This window comes from Macaca mulatta, chromosome 2 (genome assembly GCF_049350105.2).
Source record: "Macaca mulatta isolate MMU2019108-1 chromosome 2, T2T-MMU8v2.0, whole genome shotgun sequence".
NCBI lineage: Eukaryota > Metazoa > Chordata > Mammalia > Primates > Cercopithecidae > Macaca > Macaca mulatta.
Window position 1 is genome coordinate 147694361 of NC_133407.1, and position 20062 is coordinate 147714422.

A 20062-nucleotide genomic window follows, 5' to 3' on the forward strand; every position below is an offset into this window, starting at 1 on the left:
GATATGACCCACATAAACAAAAGCTCTTTGGTGTCCTTGAGATACAGAATGGCTGGGCTCCTGGCTAAACTCCACCCTCAAGCCTGGGACCTTGGCCCTAAGTGAAAACAGCTGACCCCATCTCGCCGCCCAAATATTGCCTTTTTGGTCTGCCATGCTTCTATCCTTTGCCCATAAAAATACTTCAGCTGGCAGAGCAACACAAGCAGCTGATGCAAGCAGTCAGAGATGCAAGCTGCTGAGCATCGGGGATACAAGCAGCTGAGCACTGGAGACTACAGACAAATGCAGCTAACTTCAGATGCTGCAGCTTCAGGGAAAGACCACCTTCTTCCCACATCATCCCCTTTCCAACTTCCATCAGCTGCCAGCCATCACCCAATAAAATCCTCCACATACACTACACTCCAATCCATCTGTGCAACTTCATTTTTCTAAGACGCAGGACGAGAACCTGCGTGCTGAAAGGGCAGGGGCTAGGACACTGCTATGGGGCCTGCACAGAGCCTGCTCCCACCAGAGAGGAGCGTCCGGCTGGTTCCAGCATGTGTTCCCTCTTGCAAGGAGTGGCCAGCAGTGGGCTGAGTGAAAGGATCTATTCCAGTTCCCGCCCACGAAGGGGGTCAAGGTCCAGGGAACTATCCCATCATATGGGGGCTCATCCAGGATATGACAAAGGGTGAGCTAAATGTGGAATTGTTGGATCTATCTCTTTTCCAAGATCCTGCCACCTCTCTCTTTCCTTTGGGTAAAAGGAATGTTGATTCTGTTTCCCTTCATAGAGGTCTAGCTGATCTGAACTGGGGTAGAGATACAGTGATTAAAGGAAACCATTTCCAGAGAGCAAGAGGCTCTTATCCCAGACCCCCAACCCCCCACTATTCATTTTAAGCTTTTTTTTCTTTTCTAAGCGAGACAGTTTTTTCCCCAACCTCAGGACTTTGCTTATGATAGGGAAATGACAGAGGAGCCACCCCTGAGGTCATTAGGATGAGCCCTAATCCAATACAACTGATATGTTTATAAAAGGGGGAAATTTGGACATAGAGACACACATAGAGGGAAGATGATGTCAAGAGACATAGGGAGAAGATGGCCGTCTACAGCCAAGGAGAGAGGCCTAGAACAGATCCTTCCTGCACGGCCCTGAGAAGCTCAGGACACTTCGATCTTGGACTTCTAGCCTCCAGAACCCTGCTGACACCTTGCTCTTGGACTTCTACCTTCCAGAACCACGAGACAATAAATTTGTTATTTAAGCCATGCAGTCTACATGCAGTACTTTGTTTGGGCAGCCCTAGTACACTGATAAAAACACATTAATTAGAAATTAATTAGAAATAAGAAACTAATTAACTGCACAATAAATAACGATTATGACCATTTTATCAAAAAGTTAAACTTTTCTTATATTCTTCCTTGCTTTATTTTTTCACTTATCACTTTCTAAAATACTAGTAAGATATAAACTCCAACAGAGTAGGCTTTTTGTCTGTCTTGTTCATTCCTATATCCCCAGCTCTGAGCATAGCATCTGGCACATGCTAAGTACTAGAAAAACTTGTGATGGTTGAATGAATGGAATAGTACTATGAAAAAACACAAGATAATGTAAGTACATATAGAAAGAAAATCTTACCTTGTCTGAGATCACAAAGGGTTTCCCAGGGAAACTACAATTGAGCTGATTGAGAGTAGGTAGTATAGATAGGGGTCAGAAGCAATTAGAGAAAGACATAGTTCCAGACAAAGAGAGAAGAGGGTAACAAATGCCCTAAAACACTGAAGGACTTGGTAAAGGAGGTAAAAGATATCCAGAGTGACTGGAATACAAGGAGTAAGGGGAAGAGAAGAGGCAAGGCTAGAGAGCTCAGCAGGTCCAGATACAGGAAATAACAGACTTTACAAACTCTAGCTTAAGAGAAATGGAAAGTCCACTGAAGAATTCTTTATAACGGCAGGAGGGCAGCAAGGCAGAAATGGCAATGATGTGAAGACTCAGCAGTTCTGGAAGACAGTTTTGGCTTCTGAGTATTAGGAAGGGTCAAGAGTAGATGGGGGATGACAAGAAAGCAAAGTGATACATAAGAAGTGTATGGACTCAGGGGATATTTACAAGATAGAGACTGACAGAACTTGATGGTGAACTGAACATGGGCAGATCAAGAAAAAAAAGTAATAAATGAAAGATAAAGAATCAGAATGGCAAGCTAGTTATTAGCAACAGTGCTGGAAAGCAGAAAACAATGGAAGGATACCTTTGAAAATTCGGAGAAAAGTATCTTTTCAACGTAAAGTTCTACAAACAGCCAAATTATCAATCAATAATAAAGGTGTTATTTCCTGTTATGTATGGAATGTTATATATCTCAAGAAATTCCCCTACACCAGGGGTGTCTAATCTTTTGGCTTCCCTGGGCCACACTGGAAGGAGAATTGTCTTGGGCCACACATAAAATACACTAACACTAACAATAGCTGATGACCCAAAAAAAAAAAAGAAAAAAGAAAAAAAAATTATCACAGTATTTAATAAAGTTTACAAATTTGTTTTGGGCTGCATTCAAAGGCCATCCTGGGCCACATGCGGCCCACGGGCCGCAGTTTGGACAAGGTTGCATACACCCTTTCTCAGGAAGTTTCCTGGAAAATGTACTCTACCAAAACAAGGCAAGAGAAGACGGAGACTTGGAACCTGGAAGAAGTGAACCAACACAGGAAGGAGGAGAGCAGAATTCCCAGAAAGCTGGTGACAATAAATTCCAGAGAAGCAGCCATGTATTAATAGAAGGCATAAAGGGCAAGCACAGTAGACTGGAACAGGACAACAGAGACTAGGGGTGGCCCTAGGGGAGAAGTTCTTGAGAAAATAATGAGTTATAATCAATGTGTGTAAATGTACTGGAAAGTGATTTATACTTCTGTTGGAAGGTTTCGAGATATATTAGTACTAGGTAAATAGTTAAACAAATAAAAGAGAATTATTAATTATAAGAAAAACAGGGCTGGGCGCAGTGGCTCATGCCTGTAATCCCAGCACTCTGGGAGGCTGAGGCGGGAGGATCATGAGGTCAGGAGATCAAGACCATCCTGGCTAACACGGTGAAACCCCATCTCTACTAAAAATACAAAAAATTAGCTGGGTGTGGTGGTGGGAGCCTGTAGTCCCAGCTACTCAGGAGGCTGAGGCAGGAGAATGGCATGAACCCAGGAGGCAGAACTTACAGTGAGCCAAGATCGCGCCACTGCACTCCAGCCTGGGTGACAGAGTGAGACTCCATCTCAAAAAAAAAAAAGAAAAAAAGAAAAAAAGAATGTTTTGATGAAATGAATTATAACCATCTTATGCAAATTGTCTGGCTTGAGCCATAAACAGTGTATCTAACTTAATACTGATCTTACAAAAACTTATGACATAATATTTAAAGGATGGAAAGGAAGCAAAGGTAGGGCTCAGGATACATAAATGAGCTAAATCTCCACCTTTCATATTAGCACATCAATAGTTAATGTGAAATTGAAAAGCTTCAAGAAATAGCAGAAATAATACCTTTTTATAAATTGTAAGGTAATAACCAAAAGTAGCGCCAAAAGGTTTCATAGTTGTTCCCTCTAGGGAATGGGAATAGAGGCACATTGTTGGAGGAAGCAAGAGACTGCTCTTTTATATGATAAGCCTCATAAAAAGTAAATGATTAAAAAACATGTAAAACATTAATAAAATGTTTAAAAGATGAAGATATATCAACGGTATAGTTAGAACCTGACACTAAATCAAAATGTATGAATAAACTAAAAGGCTAAGCATCTAAGCTTTGTGAAGCACTTGACTTTTGAGGTTTATTTTAAGGTTAAATCAATTAATTTAATACCATCTATTTAGTAAAGTTACTTTTTAGATATCTAAGTGGTGGGCAATGAATATTTTCTTGACTGTATACAGTCCAAATTTTTCTTAATATGGGATAATTATTAGATGCCACCCTTTCAGTTATTTAAATTACTTTCTCCCAATGCAAATTTTCTGGTTTCCTTATTTTCACAGGCTTTATTTTTACAGGCCAATTCAGTGTGATCATTTGATATTCTCTTTTGTTCTCCTTTCTAAAAAATCACTCTGGCATCCTAAAAGTTGATCAAAGAGGTTCACATCATACTTATCTGTCTAGCAACAGAATAATGGCGACTTTTGTTGTTCAGTCCATAATCCAAGACTCCTCTAGGGTCCTTTTCCTATTCTACCAAGGCACAGGCGATCACACCTACATCCAGTGCAGGTGTGCTTCATCCTCCTTCCCACAATACATCACTACAGAACCTGGGCCTTCAGAGTTTAAGAAATGAAGAGAGAAAAAAATTATCTTACCTCAATTAAAACACACCATGCCTGGGAATACTGATTCAGTGAACATCTATTAACCATCTACTGTTCGTCAGGCACTTAAATTTAAACTAAAAACCAACCAATCACACAAAGAATAACAGCTATCCAATTGACAAAACAGTAATGTGTTAGCCCTAGGAAAGATATACACAAAGACATTTAAGGAAAAGGAAGTGATAAAGTTGGGAGTTGCTAACAAGCAATAAAATGAAAACTATTTTTGGCACAAATATAGAAGCGTTGAAATCCTATACAGAAGTATTGTTACTGAGTGGCCTGAGGACAGGATAGAACCTCCATATGTTTCCATTTTAAACCCGGCTTCTTCTCACAGAGATGCTCTGAGAGCAGCTAATTAATATTTGCAAAGCTCAAAGTAGAATGCTAGTCATAAAAACAAAAAAGCAGGCACATAAAATACAAAAAAAGTCACTAAGTAACACCCAATTAAAATTCAATCTCTTAAGTAATGTTAACAAAAGTTTGAATTGAACCTTAATATAAAACATTATCCTGAAAAAATTACTTAAGATGAAAAACAGCAACCGAAGCTCTTTACAAATAAAAAAAGTCACGCAACTTACGATATTTACTGTGAATTTCATCTATTTCCTTTTCTGTTTGGTCCTTTGTAAAAACCATTACCTAAAATAATCAAAAAAAGTCTGAATAAAAATCTCCCCAAAATGATAAAAAGGGAAATATTACAAACTTTCAAATCTCAAATGTGAGTGTGTAAAATAGAGGAAAATGATCTGTCATCTGTTTTATATAGACCTAGGAAGAATCATTCCTATGGACTTCCCTTAAATACCAGAAACAGTATACATTTTACTCATTATTTTTTCTTATCAGTAGAAAATGCAACATGATTCAATCATATATTAACAAAATAATAAATTTTCTATTTTCAATATTTAATTTTCCACATTCATTAATACAACAGGCAATATTTGAAACCAGAAGACTGATGACACTTAGCTGACTATCAGTAAGGCTGATCTTCTTGTCTGCCTTCTCTCTTTCCAACCTAACTTCTCCAGGTCATTATAGAAAAGTAGTATGTATAGAAAATGCAATAATACAAAACACAGTAAGTTAAATTTCTAGGTCCACTTTTTAAACCTCAGACTTAAAAGATCAGAAATATACTTCCATAATTCACTACAGTTCTCATCTTACAGATAGCACACAGGTAATAATAGGGTCAATGTAAATTCCATTTTTGTTCCTACTTATTTGGCTATAAACTTACTTTCTTAAGGTAACCATTGCTTTCCTTACAAACACACTACAGATGGCCTACAAAAAAAAAGAAGTCTACTTGGAAGAGACCAAAACACTTCCTCCAGTGTCACAGGACACAATGACTATTTTCTTCACTGGTATCCTGTCTTCAAGTTTGGGGCCATCAAGCTAGTGGAAGGCAACAGTGAAGAATTTTAGGTCTCTGATTCTCTCAAAAGCTCAAGAGAATACTCCATCCTCAAATTACTTAATTTATCCTCTTACAATTACTTAACATGTCCATAAGTATAATCACAGAATTGCAGAATGCCAGAGCTAACAAGGAATCATAGAGGTCCCTAGCGGTAGCTTAGAGGTCCTTAGAGGCAGTTTATCGAACACAACCAGCAGAGAAAGGACCAATATCAAAGCTGCCTGATGCACAGGCATAGGCATTTTCTATAGAACTCTAGCTCATGAACAAACTCTACTTTGAATTGCATGTTGTACTAGAAGACTGCTAAGTACAATCAAATATTGTCCTAAAAGGAGTTGCAAGTAAATCATAATACACTACGTGGAAATGTTTTAGTAAATGAATAAATTTAATAATGGTTTGCTTTAATTTTTGTTGGGTATTAAACTTTCTTTCTTCATTTCTATCCAGATACTGAAATAGCCCATTAACATACACTTTCATTGAGTTTACTAGCTTCAAGACGCATCCTAGTCTTCTCCATATTTTCGATTTCTTGAACTATTTCAGCAGCTGTTAAAATAAGAAAATAACCACTAGGTTAACTACTTTTTTTTTTTATCACTGTACAGTAATTATTTAAGTTATTAACATTAGAAGATGGGTGACAGGTATATGTGAACTCCCTGATCTATTTTTACAATTTTTCTGTGAATCAATTACCATTTCAAAACAAAAGGTTAAAAAAAACCATGAAGTTAAAACACTGAACTCTTACACATGCACATGTTGTTCAACGTATAACCAGAAGAGTAAAGTCAAGTCACTTTGCTTTCTCCTTTGAATATATAGGTCTAAACAGAAGTCTCAATGAAAGATGAAAATTAATTTTTTAGTGTGAATTCAATTATTAGGGGATGTCTGCTCAAATTCCAATGTACTAAATGCAGTACAACAGGCTACTGTTCAAGGAGAGAGAAAGGTCTACAAATACCAGGAAAAATGTCCTTGCCTCCAGAACCTTTGTCTGTAGGTATGGTTACCAATTACACACATAAAAGAGATCTGGAATACACCCTGTCACACATTAAATGCCTTTGAATGCAAACAGCACAGAATTTGCAAATGCTATCTTTCTGCATCCAAAGTCAATACATTAAAACTGAAATGCATATGGTATGAAATAAAAATTTACAATCCCTTATACTCATTTATACTTAAAAATTATATCTGGAATTTGCTTCAAAATAATCCATGGAAAAAAGGGCGTAAATGGTAGATAAAACAACATTAAGATGGTGTGATAATTGTTTAAGCTGCGTAGTAGGCATATGGGGAAATCAGTAAACTCTTCTCTCTATTTCTGTATGTTTGAAATAATCCCCTATACAGTTTTATTTTTTTTAAACCACAGACCTTATGAGGATCATTTAAGAATGCAACTGTCTCAATATAAAGTTTATGTTTTCCAAGCACTGAGAGATACCTTTTGCCTCCCTGATATTGTAAAACCAGTAGAAACAATGTAAACAATCTCCCTGTGAACATGACCTGCTAGTGGTTCTCTCCTTTCCAAAATGAGTCATGGAATAACATGAAAAACACAGGGATCATCTGCATTCTATCCAATCCATTAATACAAGTATCACTAAAGATAAAGAACATCTGGCATATCCTCTTCTAAGATATTAAGAAAACTATATTAGGATTGGGTAGAATTTAGTGGCTTAAATCTTTTTCAGGGAGATTTCTGATTCTGTTTAGGTTGTAGAGAGCTATAAATAATTAGCTATAACCCTAATGACGAGAAAAAGCTGGATAATTTATAAAACTATAATTTTTCTTGAATCCATCAGAGCTAAAGTAAGACGGCAATCAACTACCTTGAAACCTAAAGAAAGATGAGTGCCTTAGAGGAGAGGGGGATCATGAGCGCTGGTTGACATAGGGCAGTACACACGAGAAAAATTGGTACCACTCTATCTCTGGGTAAGATTTCAGCTAAACTTTTTGATAAACTGCAAAAGGCCAAGGGTGAGCTACCATGAAAATATAAAAACCCTGGGTGGCTTGGACACAAGGGGCATCACGTCCATTTGCAGGCTATTTTCTTTTCTTTTTTTTTCTTTATTTTTTGAGACGGAGTCTCGCTCTGTCGCCCACGCTGGAGTGCAATGGCGCGATCTCGGCTCATTGCAAGCTCCGCCTTCTGGGTTCACGCCATTCTCCTGAGTCAGCCTCCCAAGTAGCTGGGACTACAGGCACCCGCCACCATGTCCAGCTAATTTTTTGTATTTTTAGTAGAGACGAGGTTTCACCGTGTTAGCCAGGATGGTCTCGATCTCCTGACCTCATGATCTGCCCGCCTCGGCCTCCCAAAGTGCTGGGATTACAGGCGTGAGCCACCGTGCCTGGCCTTGCAGGCTATTTTCTACAGACCTCAGTGGGCACTCACAAGAGTCCTCAGTCTCTCTGTAGCTCACTGGGGAAGGGCAAGAAATTAGAAAAGATCTCCCTCCAGATCCAATTCTGGCAAAAGAGAATCACCCCCACTGCAGGACGGACATGAAGCCCCAATCACATCTTTATCCCTGAAGAAAAAAAGCATTAAGCCACTGACGAAAGGTCAGCAAAAATGTTATCCCCAGAGCATAGGTTGCTGAGGGAAGTAAACAAAAACAAACAAACAAAAAACCCCCTCTACCCCTCAGGAGGACCAGGAAACCATTCTGGGCCCTGCCCCGTAGAGGATCTCTGCCTCTGGCAGTGGGAGAGGGGCAGGATTGCTGAAAGAGCCCCACCCCTGAGATGCAGGATTGAAAGACCTGCCTGAGACTGAAGCTAAATCAGAGTAACAGAGAACCCTCCTTTTCTCCCTACCACAAACCTAGCATGATCCAAGTGATACATAACAGCAATCTACTTCTAGGAGAGAAATGAACATGGAGAGAGACCCTCTCTGAGGCACAGGCTGATAGGGAAAACCTAAGTTGTGAGTGATATATAGGTACATTAAAAAAAAAGAGTCTGGCACCTCAGACTCTTACCTACAATGTCTGGCTTTCAAGGAAAACTTAAACATGAAAAAGCAAGCAAATGATGATTAAGATGATAAAGGATCATCTTTATCAATACACATGAACAGATAGGGCATTTCTGTAGAAATTACTTCAATAGAAATCCTTTCTTTTAGAAAGAATAATATGGAAATGTTAGATATATAGATAGAGATACATAAAACCAACACAGTAACAGATAACTTGACTCAGCTAAGGAAAGAATCAGTGAACCTAAAATTGGATTGGTATTATCCAATCTGAAACACAGAGAGAAAAAAAAGGAAAAGGAAAAAAAAAAAACTGTAACAGAACAGCGCCTCTAAGAGCTATAGGACAATATCAAGAAATATAACATACACATAATAGAAATCACAGAAGAAGAAAGAAGGGAAGAGAAGAAATTGTTGAAGAACTAATGTCTAGAATTTGCCAAATATAAGAAAGACACCAAACCACAAATGCAAGAATCTCAAAGATCAAGCAACACAGATATAAAAACAAACCAAAAATGACAACAACATGCACATAGACACAAAGAGAAAATCATGCAGCCATCAGAGGAAAAAGATACATTATATAAAGAAAAATCAAGAATTACATTACACTTCTCATCAGAAATTATTCAAGCCAGATAACAATAGAGTGACATCTTTAAAGCATTGGAAAAAAGCCTCCCAATCCAGAATTCTAATGAAAATATCTCTCAAAAGTGAAAGACAAAAACGTTCTGAAGCTAAGAGAAAGTATTATTAGCAGCCCTCCATTACAAAAAGTATTAAAACAAGTTCTTCAAGTAGAAACAGAGAGAAACTTACCTAAGAAATGAAAACTGGTGAAAATGGTAAACATGATGATAAGTATGAAATACACTTTTTTCTTATTTTTAACTACTCTAAAAGATAACTGTTTAATGGACAAACAATAGCAACGTATTGTGTTAATAGTATATGTAAAAGGAGTTCATGACAATAACAGTACAAATAATTAGGAGTTGGGAGTATACTGTTAAAAGTTTCTTACAAGTGAGGCTGTATAATTACTTGACTGTAACTAATGAAAGATGTACACTGCAAACCCTAGAGAGACCACTAAAATTTTTTGAAAAAGAGGTAAAGTAATAAGGCAATAATAGAAATAAAATATAATAATAAAAAATGCTCAATCCAAAAGACAGCAAAAAAAGATAACAAAAAGGAGATGGAACAAAGAAAAAAACAGCAAGATATTAAATTCAAAGCCTACTGCATCAATATTTCATTAAAGAAATGGTTTTAAAGCACCAATTAAGAGGCAGAGAATGTCAGATTGGATAAAAAAGCAAGACCAAACTATATACTATCAAAAATAACCCATTTTAAATAAAAAGATAGGTTAAAAATAAAAGTATGGAAAGAGATGTCTCATGTAAACAGTCATGAAAAGAAACCTGGAGGAGCTTTATTAATATGAGGCACAATAAGCTCCAGAACAATGAATGTTATTAGGGATAAAGAAGGAAATGAGGGGCCGGGCGCAGTGGCTCATGCCTGTAATCCCAGCAGTTTGGGAGGCCGAGGCGAGTGGATCACCTGAGGTCAGGAATTCGAAACCAGCCTGACCAACATGGTGAAATCCCATCCCTACTAAAAATACAAAAATTAGCAGGGCATGGTGGCTCATGCCTGCAGTCCCAGCTGCTCGGGAGGCTGAGGCATGAGAATCACTTGAATCCAGGAGGAGGAGATTGCAGTGAGCTGAGATGGTGCCATTGCACTCCAGCCTGGGCAACATGAGTGAAACTCCGTCTCAAAAAAAGAAAAAAAAGAGGGAAATTATACCGTGATAAAGGGTCAAGTTACCAAGAAGACATAACAATCTTAAATGTGTTTGCTCCTAAAACAGAAATTTAAAATACATTAAAAAGTATTTCTTGTTCCAAACAAGATGGATTAGACTCATTTCTCCACTAAGTACAACTAAAAACCCTGATATATAACTGACAACTGTAAGAGAACTCTGGAAAGTAGAAAGAGGAAGATGGACTGGCTAAGACCTCAGCATGTGAGGAATGACACTGTGGTGAGTTCCCTGAGGTGTCTTTGTATTCTGTATCTTATAGACTAGGCTCTGGAAAAGCCCAGAGACATCAAGAGGAACAGACAAAAAAGCTTCAAGAAAAATCTACTCTTTCTAAGCAAAGGACTGAAAAAGAGGGTGCCCAGAAACCTTCTTGATAATACTTGACCTACCCAGGCAAAACCCTGCTGATGCTCCCTGCCCTTTGCAGTATTATCAGAGAGCAAGTGGGGAGCGTGGACTTCTGCCCATTAACCAGAGGTGGAAGGGGTCCTAGTGCAGGATGTCCTCCCATAGCAACAGTGTCGGTCTAGTGAGGAGCTCAGACTTCTACCCCCCATCCAATGATGGCAGGTGACAACTGCACCCTCTCAACTAGTAACTGAGGAGAGAATATCAAAGAGAAGGAACCTGGAGAAAGAATTCCTTCAGCCTGTGTAGAGCATCCCCAACCAACATGTGAAATTGTTTACAATTAATATGCCAAAAGGTTTGAAAACTGAACAACAGTGTGGAATATCAGGTATTCACAACAGTCTCCAGGTAGCAATTAAATAAAGTGGACCAAAATAACATTTCAAGGGATCCGGGAACTAAATCATCACTAGAACCACAGCCTACAAAAGCAGGCCAGGATCTGCATGCTAAACTTAAACAAGATGACTTTCTGCTAAATTAGAATTTTTAAATAGAACCTAGAATGTCGTTAGAATACAAAAAATACTCAGAATACAATTGAAAAAAAACTTGACATACTAAGAATCAGGAAAATCATGACTCGAATGAAAAAAGACAGGATGCCAATACCTGAGACAACCCAGTTGCTGGAATCATCTGACAAGAATTTTAAACCTACCATCATAAAAATGATCCAACAGGCAGTTAATGCTCTGGAGACAAAACAAAACTGCTACTGTATGAAATACTTTTGAAAGCCTTGAAACATGTAAGTGTACATGGATTTACATGTATACATATGCATACATGCATGTGTATGTATATTTGTATCCATGTGTGCATATGTATATATATGAGCATAGCTGGTAGCCATATCTTGGTTTCACCAATAGAAAGGACCAGAGCTCCTCAGAGAAATGGTTGATTTCAGGGTTGGGATATGGAAGAGCAAGAAAAGCCTGCAATATGTTGTTATGTTAGAAATAAGAAAATGGCAATGAAAATAACAGGGGTATGTCATGAGGACAGGAATTAGAATGAAGACGCTCCTGCTGGCGAAATCTGGAAAAATACAAACACAAAACTAATTAAGAGAAGTAATGAGTTAAAAATCTGTGAATCTATATCCATAAGAGACAAATAAAACAATAAGGCAGAGGGAAGGGTTCTTGTTTTCAGAATCATGCCAAGTATCAATTAGCAAGTGTGAAAGGAATGCTAAAGTTGAAAAAATCATCATTTTGCAACTATCACAGAAAAGATTAGTTTAGATAAAAATTACCAAAGGATGCTAAATATAGGGGTGAAATCTTAATAAGGTAGAGAATAGCTACATAGCGTTGAAGTGTCTCTGCAGACTTATTAGTAGCAAGGCAGCAGATGTAAAGTATAAATGAGGGAGAAACTGGCCAGGTGATCAAGCCTGATATCACAAATGAGGGGTACACAGATGTCAAATGGCTCCAGATGTAATATTCTGAAGACAAAACATCACTTACATAGTATTCTGGCCAGGAATACATAATCTGAATTTTCTGCCAGAATGAGAACATTTTACTTGAAAAACACACACACACACAACAAAGACTGTATTCTTTTAAAAGGCCAGTGTCATAAAGGACAAAGGCTGAGGAATTATTTCAGGTTGAAAGAGATTGAAAAGATATTACCACTAAATGCAATATGTGCTCCAAAACTGGATCATGTACTGCAGGGAAAAAAAATCTACAAAGGTTATTATGGGGTCCACTGACAAAATTGAATAGATGAACAAAAGTATTATAACAAAGTTAAATTTACTACAAGTACTAACTACAGTGGCAAAAAAAGTGAATCTTTTTTTCTTAAGAAATAATACAAGGACGTATTTAGGAATAAAGAGTAAACACTATATAACTTATTCTCAGACAAAGAAAAAAATACGTGTGTAATTATATGGACACATACATTCACAGAAAAAGAGAGACAGAGGAACAAAGTAATTCATAAAGCAAATGAGGCAAAATGCTAACAATAGGTGAATCTGTACAAACGGTATAGTCTATGCATTGATTATGATGGTCTTTCAACTTTCCTATAAATTTCCAAATAGAAAGTTTTTTAAAAGAATGCAAAATTAAGACTTTTTCAGACAAACAGAAGCTGAGAGAATCTGTCTCAACAGCACATCTGCACTACAAGAAATATTGAATAATCCAGGCACGATGGTTCATGCCTGTAATCCCTGCACTTTGGGGGGGCTAAAGCAGGTGAATCTCAAGAGGCTAGGAGTTCAAGATCAGCCCGGGTAACATAGCGAGACCCTGTCTCTACAAAACAAACAAAAATTAGCTGGGCATGGTGGCATGCGCTTGTAGTCCTAGCTACTTGACAGGCTGAAACGGGAGGATTCCTGAAGTCCGAGGCTGCAGTGAACTATCATTGCGCCACTGTACTCCAGCCAGGGTGACAGAGCAAGACCCCGTCTTAAAAAAAAAAGAAAAAGAATGAACGAATAAAGTTTTTCAGGAAATGTCCAAACACTGTGGAAATCAAGAAAAAAAAAAGAAGTTTTTCAGGCAAAAGAAAATGACACCAGATGAAAACCAGATCTACACAAAGAAATAAAGAATGCTGAAAATGGTAAATGTGCAGGTAAATACAGACCTTCTTTTCCATTTTTATTTAGTTTAAAGCAAAAATAGTAACAAGGTATTATAGAGTGTTTAAAATACGTAGAAGAAAAATTTATGACAATAGTACAAAGAATGAAAGTCATAAGGTCCTTCCATTACACATGAAGTAGTATACTATTAACTGAAGGTACACTGAGATAAGTTAAAAATGCATATAGTAAACTAGAACAATCACTCCTACAAAAAAAAAAAAGAAGTATAGCTCATAAAATGAAGATAACATAAAAAACTAAACAATACTCAGTTAATCTAAAAGAAAGCAGGAAATGAAGAAAAAACAAAAGAATGATAGAATAGCAAACAAGCACGATGGCAGATATAAACCAAACCAAATAGAATAAATGAAATTAAAATAGTTTAAACCCTACAATGTAATGGTAGAGCATGTCAAATTAAGTTAAAAAAGAAAATCCAAACCATATATGGCTTATAATAAAACACAGTTTAAATATAATGATACAATAGATTTAAAGAAAAATGAAATAAAGTAGTTGCTACACTCATATCAGATAATTTTTGAGACAAGGAATATTACCAGAGACAAAGACATATATGCCATAATAATAAACAGGCTAACTAATCAAGAAGATACATAATAATACTAAGAGATTCAAAATATAACAAAACTGAAAATATTGACAGGGAAAATGAAAAATCTATAAATATAGTTGGATATTTCAAAAAGCTTGTCAGTAATTGATAGAATCAGTAAACAGAGTATCAGCAAGGATGCTGAAGACTTGAATACACTATCAAGCAAATTTACATAACATTTACAGATCACTGCAGAAAAATAAATGAGTACTGACCACAGACAAACCTTGAAAACATTACACTAAGTGACAGAAGTTAGTTTATAAAAGGCCACATGTTATATGATTCCACTTAAATGGAATATCCAGAACAGACAAATCTATAGAGACAGAAAGTAAATTAGTGGCTATCTAGGGCTGGAAGGGTTGGTAGAAAATGATGCTAATGGATACTGGGCTCTTTTCAGGATAACAAATGTTCTAAAATTTAATGTGATGATAGTTGTACAACTCTGTGAATATACTGAAAACCACTGAACTGTATACATACTTTAGGTGGGTATGAATTATATCTCAGTATTATATTAATTATATTTCAATAAACTGAACAAAACTCAATGTTATAAATATATCACAGAATAAATTAAAAATATAATCATCTCAATAGATGCAGAATAAGAAATTGACAATTCAACACACCTTCATAATTCTCAATAAACTAGGAAGGGAAGAAATGTCCTCAACCTCATAAAAGGCATCTATGAAAACCTATCACACTTAATAGTGAAAGACTAAATGCTTTACCTATAAGATTGGGGTATTCCAGAATTAAAAGAACATATATTGATGCAATAATATTATCACTCAAATGATTTTTGAAGGCAATCATTCTTCCTTCTGGGGAGACAGAACCTTGAAAACTCAGAGAAAAGTTAGAGATCCTTTCTTAAAAAATTCATTAAAAAAAAAAGATTGGAGAAAGGAAAGGATATTTGCCCACACCACTTTTATTTCACATCGTACTGGAGGTTCTAACCAATGCAACTAACCAAGGATAGAAAGACAAAAAGACAAAAGGCATATCGACTGAAAAAAATAAATAAATAAAACTGTTTTTATTGGCATGCAACTTGATTGTGTATATAAAAATCCTATGAAATCTATAAAAAAGCAATTAGAAACATGTGAGTTTCACTAGTTAATAGTATACAAGTAAATATACAAAAATCAGTAAATCAACATGACTCTTTAAAATAGTAATAAACAATGAGAAATAAAAATTTTAAAACCACTCACAATAGCACCAAAAGACATGAAATATTTAAGGATACATTTAACAAAATACATGGAACACATGTACATAAAAAACTAGACAGCACTATTGAGAGAAATCAAAGGAGGCCTAAAGAGACATACCATGACTGTGCATTAAAAGTCTTAACATTGTTAAGGTATCAATTCTAAGCTGATCTATGTAATCTCACTCAAAATCCCAAAAGGTACACACTAATAAACTGACTGCCCTGCAGATGCTGTCCTGGACCTGCCAGCAGCACAGATGCAGATGCTCTGCTATGCCTGTAACATCAGGGCAAAGTGAAAGTGGCTATTTCTACACTCAGTGTTCAGAAAACAGTGAACAACAAGAATGGATAATAGCCTGACATTTCTTAGGGGAAAAACAACAACAAAAAAAAAACTGAGTCTAACATTTATATGGAATTGCAAAGGACCTAGAACAATTTTGAGAACACAGTTGAAGGACTTATACCACCTGATAATTTTAAGACTTACTATAAAGTTACAGAAATCAAGAGTGTGTCATGAGTGAGAGGACAGATACCTAGATCAGTGGAACAGAATAGATTCTAGATAGATTCACATGCTATATACACGGCTGACAGGTTTTTAACAATGGTGGCAAAGTAATTCAATGGGGAAAGGATAATCTTTTTAACAAACGGTGCTGAAAAACTAGATATACATATTTTTTAAATAAACCTTGACATTTACCTTCCACCATACAGAAAAACTAAATGAAAATGGATCATAGATTTAAATATAAAAGCTAAAATTATAAAACTCCTAGAAAATAACACAGGAGAAAATCTTTGTGATCTTAGGATGAACATATATTTTGTTGACATGCAACACAACTGTATACATAAAAAATCATGAAATGATACACAAGAAGCATAAATCATAAAAAAAGTAAACTAAATTTCATCAAAATTAAAACTCTCTGCTCTTCAAAGACATCATTAAGAAAATGACAAGGTAAGCCACATACTAAGACAAAATAGTCACAACACATATATTTAACAAATTCAGTATCCAGAATATATAAATAACTTACAAATCAATAAAAAGAGTTAAGGGGCAGATTATTTCAACCAAGCCTTTATCAAATAAAATATATAAGTAACAAATAAAAATATCAAAACACAGGAGACATCACTAGTCACAGGAACATGCAAATTAAAACCATCATGAGATACCACTACTACACATCGGTTAGAATGGCTAAAATTAAGAAGAATGAAAATACTAAGTGTTAGAAGGGTGTGGCAAAAGTGGGACTCTCACAATGCAAAATGGTTCAGTCATTTGAAAAACTGTATGGCAGGTTCTTATAGTTACATTTACCGTATGACCAGCAATTCCACTCCACCCAAGAGAAATGAAAACATATGGTTACATAAAGATCTGTGAACCCATGTTCATAATAGCTTTACTGATAATAAAAAAACTGGACACAGTCCAGTTGTCCATTAATAAGCAAAGGGATATACAAATTGTGGCATGGCTATAAAGCAGAACACTGCTTGGCAATAAAAAATAAATGCACTGGCCAGGCACGGTGGCTCGTGCCTGTAATCCCAGCACTTTGGGAGGCAGAGGTGGGTGGATCACAAGGTCAGGAGTTTGAGACTAGCCTGGCCAATATGGTGAAACCCCGTCTCTAATAAAAATACAAAAATTAGCCCGGCATGGTGGTGGGTACCTGTAGTCCCAGCTACTCGGGAGGCTGAGGCGATTCGCTTGAACCTGGAAGGCTGAGGTTACAGTGAGCTGAGATCATGCCATTGCACTCCAGCCTGGCCGACACAGAGACTCTGTCTCAAATAAATAATAAATAAATAAATAAAATAAAAAATAAATGCACTACTGGTAAAAGCAACATGGAAAAATCTCAAAAGTATGCTAAGTGACAGAGGCCGTATGTAAAAGGCTACATACTATACAATTTGTGTAATTTCATTTATGTGACAGTATAGAAAAGGTAAAATTATAGGGACAAAAAAAGAGATCAGTGTTTCCTAAGGTCTTAGAGTAAAAGACGGAATATACAGCAAAGGGGCATTGGAACTTTCGCTGATGAAGGAAATGTTCTACATTTCAATTAGAGCAATGGCTAAATGACAATATACATTTGTCAAAATTCACCTAACTATACACTTTTAAAGGATGTATTACATTGTAAGTAAATTATACCTCAATAAAAAGGGCACACACAAAAAGTGACATGCCATTGAATATAAGGAAACTATACAAAAATCAGTTGTATTTTTCTATACAAGCAACTAATAAAAACTGACATTTTTAGAACAAAACATCATGTACAACTGCATCAAAAATATCAAAGAATAACTCTTTAAAAAGATGTATGAGATCTTCACACTGAAAACTGCAAAACATTGATAAAAATCAAAGACGAAAAAAGGGATAAACTCTATTCATGAATTGGAAGACTCAAATACTGTACAGATATCAACTATCCCAAAATTGATCTATAAATTCAATATAATCCCAATTTAAAAACTTATATGGAAATGCAAAATGCCTAGAAAAAACAAGGCAACCTCAATAAACGAAACTGGAAGAACTATATTACCAGACAGCAAGACCTATCATAAATTACTTATAAAGTACTTAAGACACACATTATTTATCCTGCACAAGGGTAAATAATAGCCCAATGGAATGAAACAATGTCCAGGCCTACACATGTACAATTAGCTGATTCTGAGTCAAGACTTCTGGCAATTCAGTGGGAGAAGGGATGGCACGTCCATAAGTGGTACTGCACCAATTGGTTATTCATATGGGAAAAAAAAAGACAATCTTGTCCTCTACCTCACAACACATGCTAAAATCAATTCCAGATAAACTGTACATCAAAATTTAGGAGAAAGAACAATAAAATTTTAAAAGAAAATAAGAGACGATCCACATGATCTTGAAGTAGGCTAAGGCAAAGCACTGATACAAAGGAAAAATGTAATGAATTGGACTATTTTAAGAACTTCTACTCTTCAAATGATGCCATTAAGAGAGTGAAAAGGTGAAATTAGAAATATACATACATACAGCAAAAGATTTTTATCCAGGAAATTTCAGTTACTCCCACAAATAAGAATAAAAATAGACCCACAGCACAGAAGAATTGGACATAGATTTAAACAGGTATTTCACCAAAGAGGATATCCAGATGGCCAACAAGCATATAAAAATGTGCTGAACATTGTCATTAAGGAAATGCAAATTAAAACAAAAAAGTACTACCATGGACCCGCCAGAATGGCTAAAATGGAGAGTTAACAATGGTGATGTTGTAAAGGGTGCAGAATAACTGACACCCTCATATCTTCCTGATGAAAGTGTACACGACTACTGAATTTGGGGCTGTATCCATTAAAGCTGAACATCTGCAAATATATAACACCAATTCCATTCCTGTATATATATATATCCAACAGCAACATGCACCTATGTGCACCAAAAGATATATAAAAGAATTATTCATAGCAGCATTATTGTTAATAGAGAAAAAGTGGGAAAAAAGTGAAATGTTTACTAAACACTCAGTGGATAAGATGATACGTTTATACAATGGAATACCAGATAGCAACAAAAATGAAAAAAATCACGACCATATAAAAAAACATGAATTAATCTTATAATGTTGCACAAATGAGGGCAGGCACAAAAGAATACATAAGCTATTGTCCCATTTATTTAAAGATCAAACATAGGCAAAATGAACATATGGGGTTAGAAGTCAAGATAGTGGTCAAATGTGAGAATGAAGTAGTGAATGGGAGGAGGCAGACAGGGCTTTTCGGATGCTGGTAGTGATCTCAGTAGGGGCTACAATGACATTTCACTTTAGGAAATTTACTTTGTGATAATTCACCAAACAATATACTTAAAATTTGTGTGTTTTAATGTTTGCATGTTATTCTACAAGTTTTTAAAAATTAGACAATTCTATATGTTAACAGAAAGAACTCCAATATATGTGTGTGGTTTAATGAAAACAAACAACCATTAAATAGTGCACTACACAGAATACTACCATTTTGTAAAAACAGTAATGAAAAGGATATATGTTTGTGTACTATAATCATAATGGCAACATTTACTGAAAGCTAACTACTTGCTAAGGTACTGTGCTAGGCACTTTTCATGCCTTTTATCATTTATTCCACTCCACATTATGAAGTAGGTAGTATTATAACCCTTATTTTATGAATGAGAAAACTGAGGTACAGAGATATCAAGTAACATGCCCATGGTCACCAAGCCATAAAGCTGAAAAACGGGCACTGCAACCCAGGCTCTCCAGATCCACTCTTCCCCACCACACTCTCCCTAGATAGGCACATGAGAAACTGGCAATGGGGTGCCTCTGAGAAGGGATCTGGGGATTAGAAGGCAGGCTGAGAGGAAGGCTGGCTTATCATAGCATACTC

The 20062-nt window shown here is 36.2% G+C and overlaps 1 protein-coding gene and 1 non-coding gene across 4 annotated transcripts in view; one reads left to right on the forward strand and one right to left on the reverse strand.

The window, feature by feature from the left end:
- The window catches only part of RAD18 (RAD18 E3 ubiquitin protein ligase), an 81013-nt gene that overhangs the window by 31425 nt on the left and 29526 nt on the right, over positions 1-20062 (reverse strand). The window contains exons 8-9 of one of the 3 annotated variants that reach the window (XM_015130348.3): positions 6304-6380; positions 4969-5029 (exon numbers count right to left, since the gene is read on the reverse strand). The exons of the other annotated variants lie outside the window; for them this stretch is intronic. Coding sequence (XP_014985834.2) covers positions 4969-5029; positions 6304-6380 — 138 coding nt within the window. The remainder of the gene's footprint in view (positions 1-4968; positions 5030-6303; positions 6381-20062) is intronic. 3 annotated transcript variants of the gene reach the window in all.
- LOC114676595 (small nucleolar RNA SNORA43) lies at positions 15838-15975 on the forward strand. Its single transcript, XR_003727647.1, has one exon. It is a non-coding gene; the product is annotated as a small nucleolar RNA SNORA43 (small nucleolar RNA).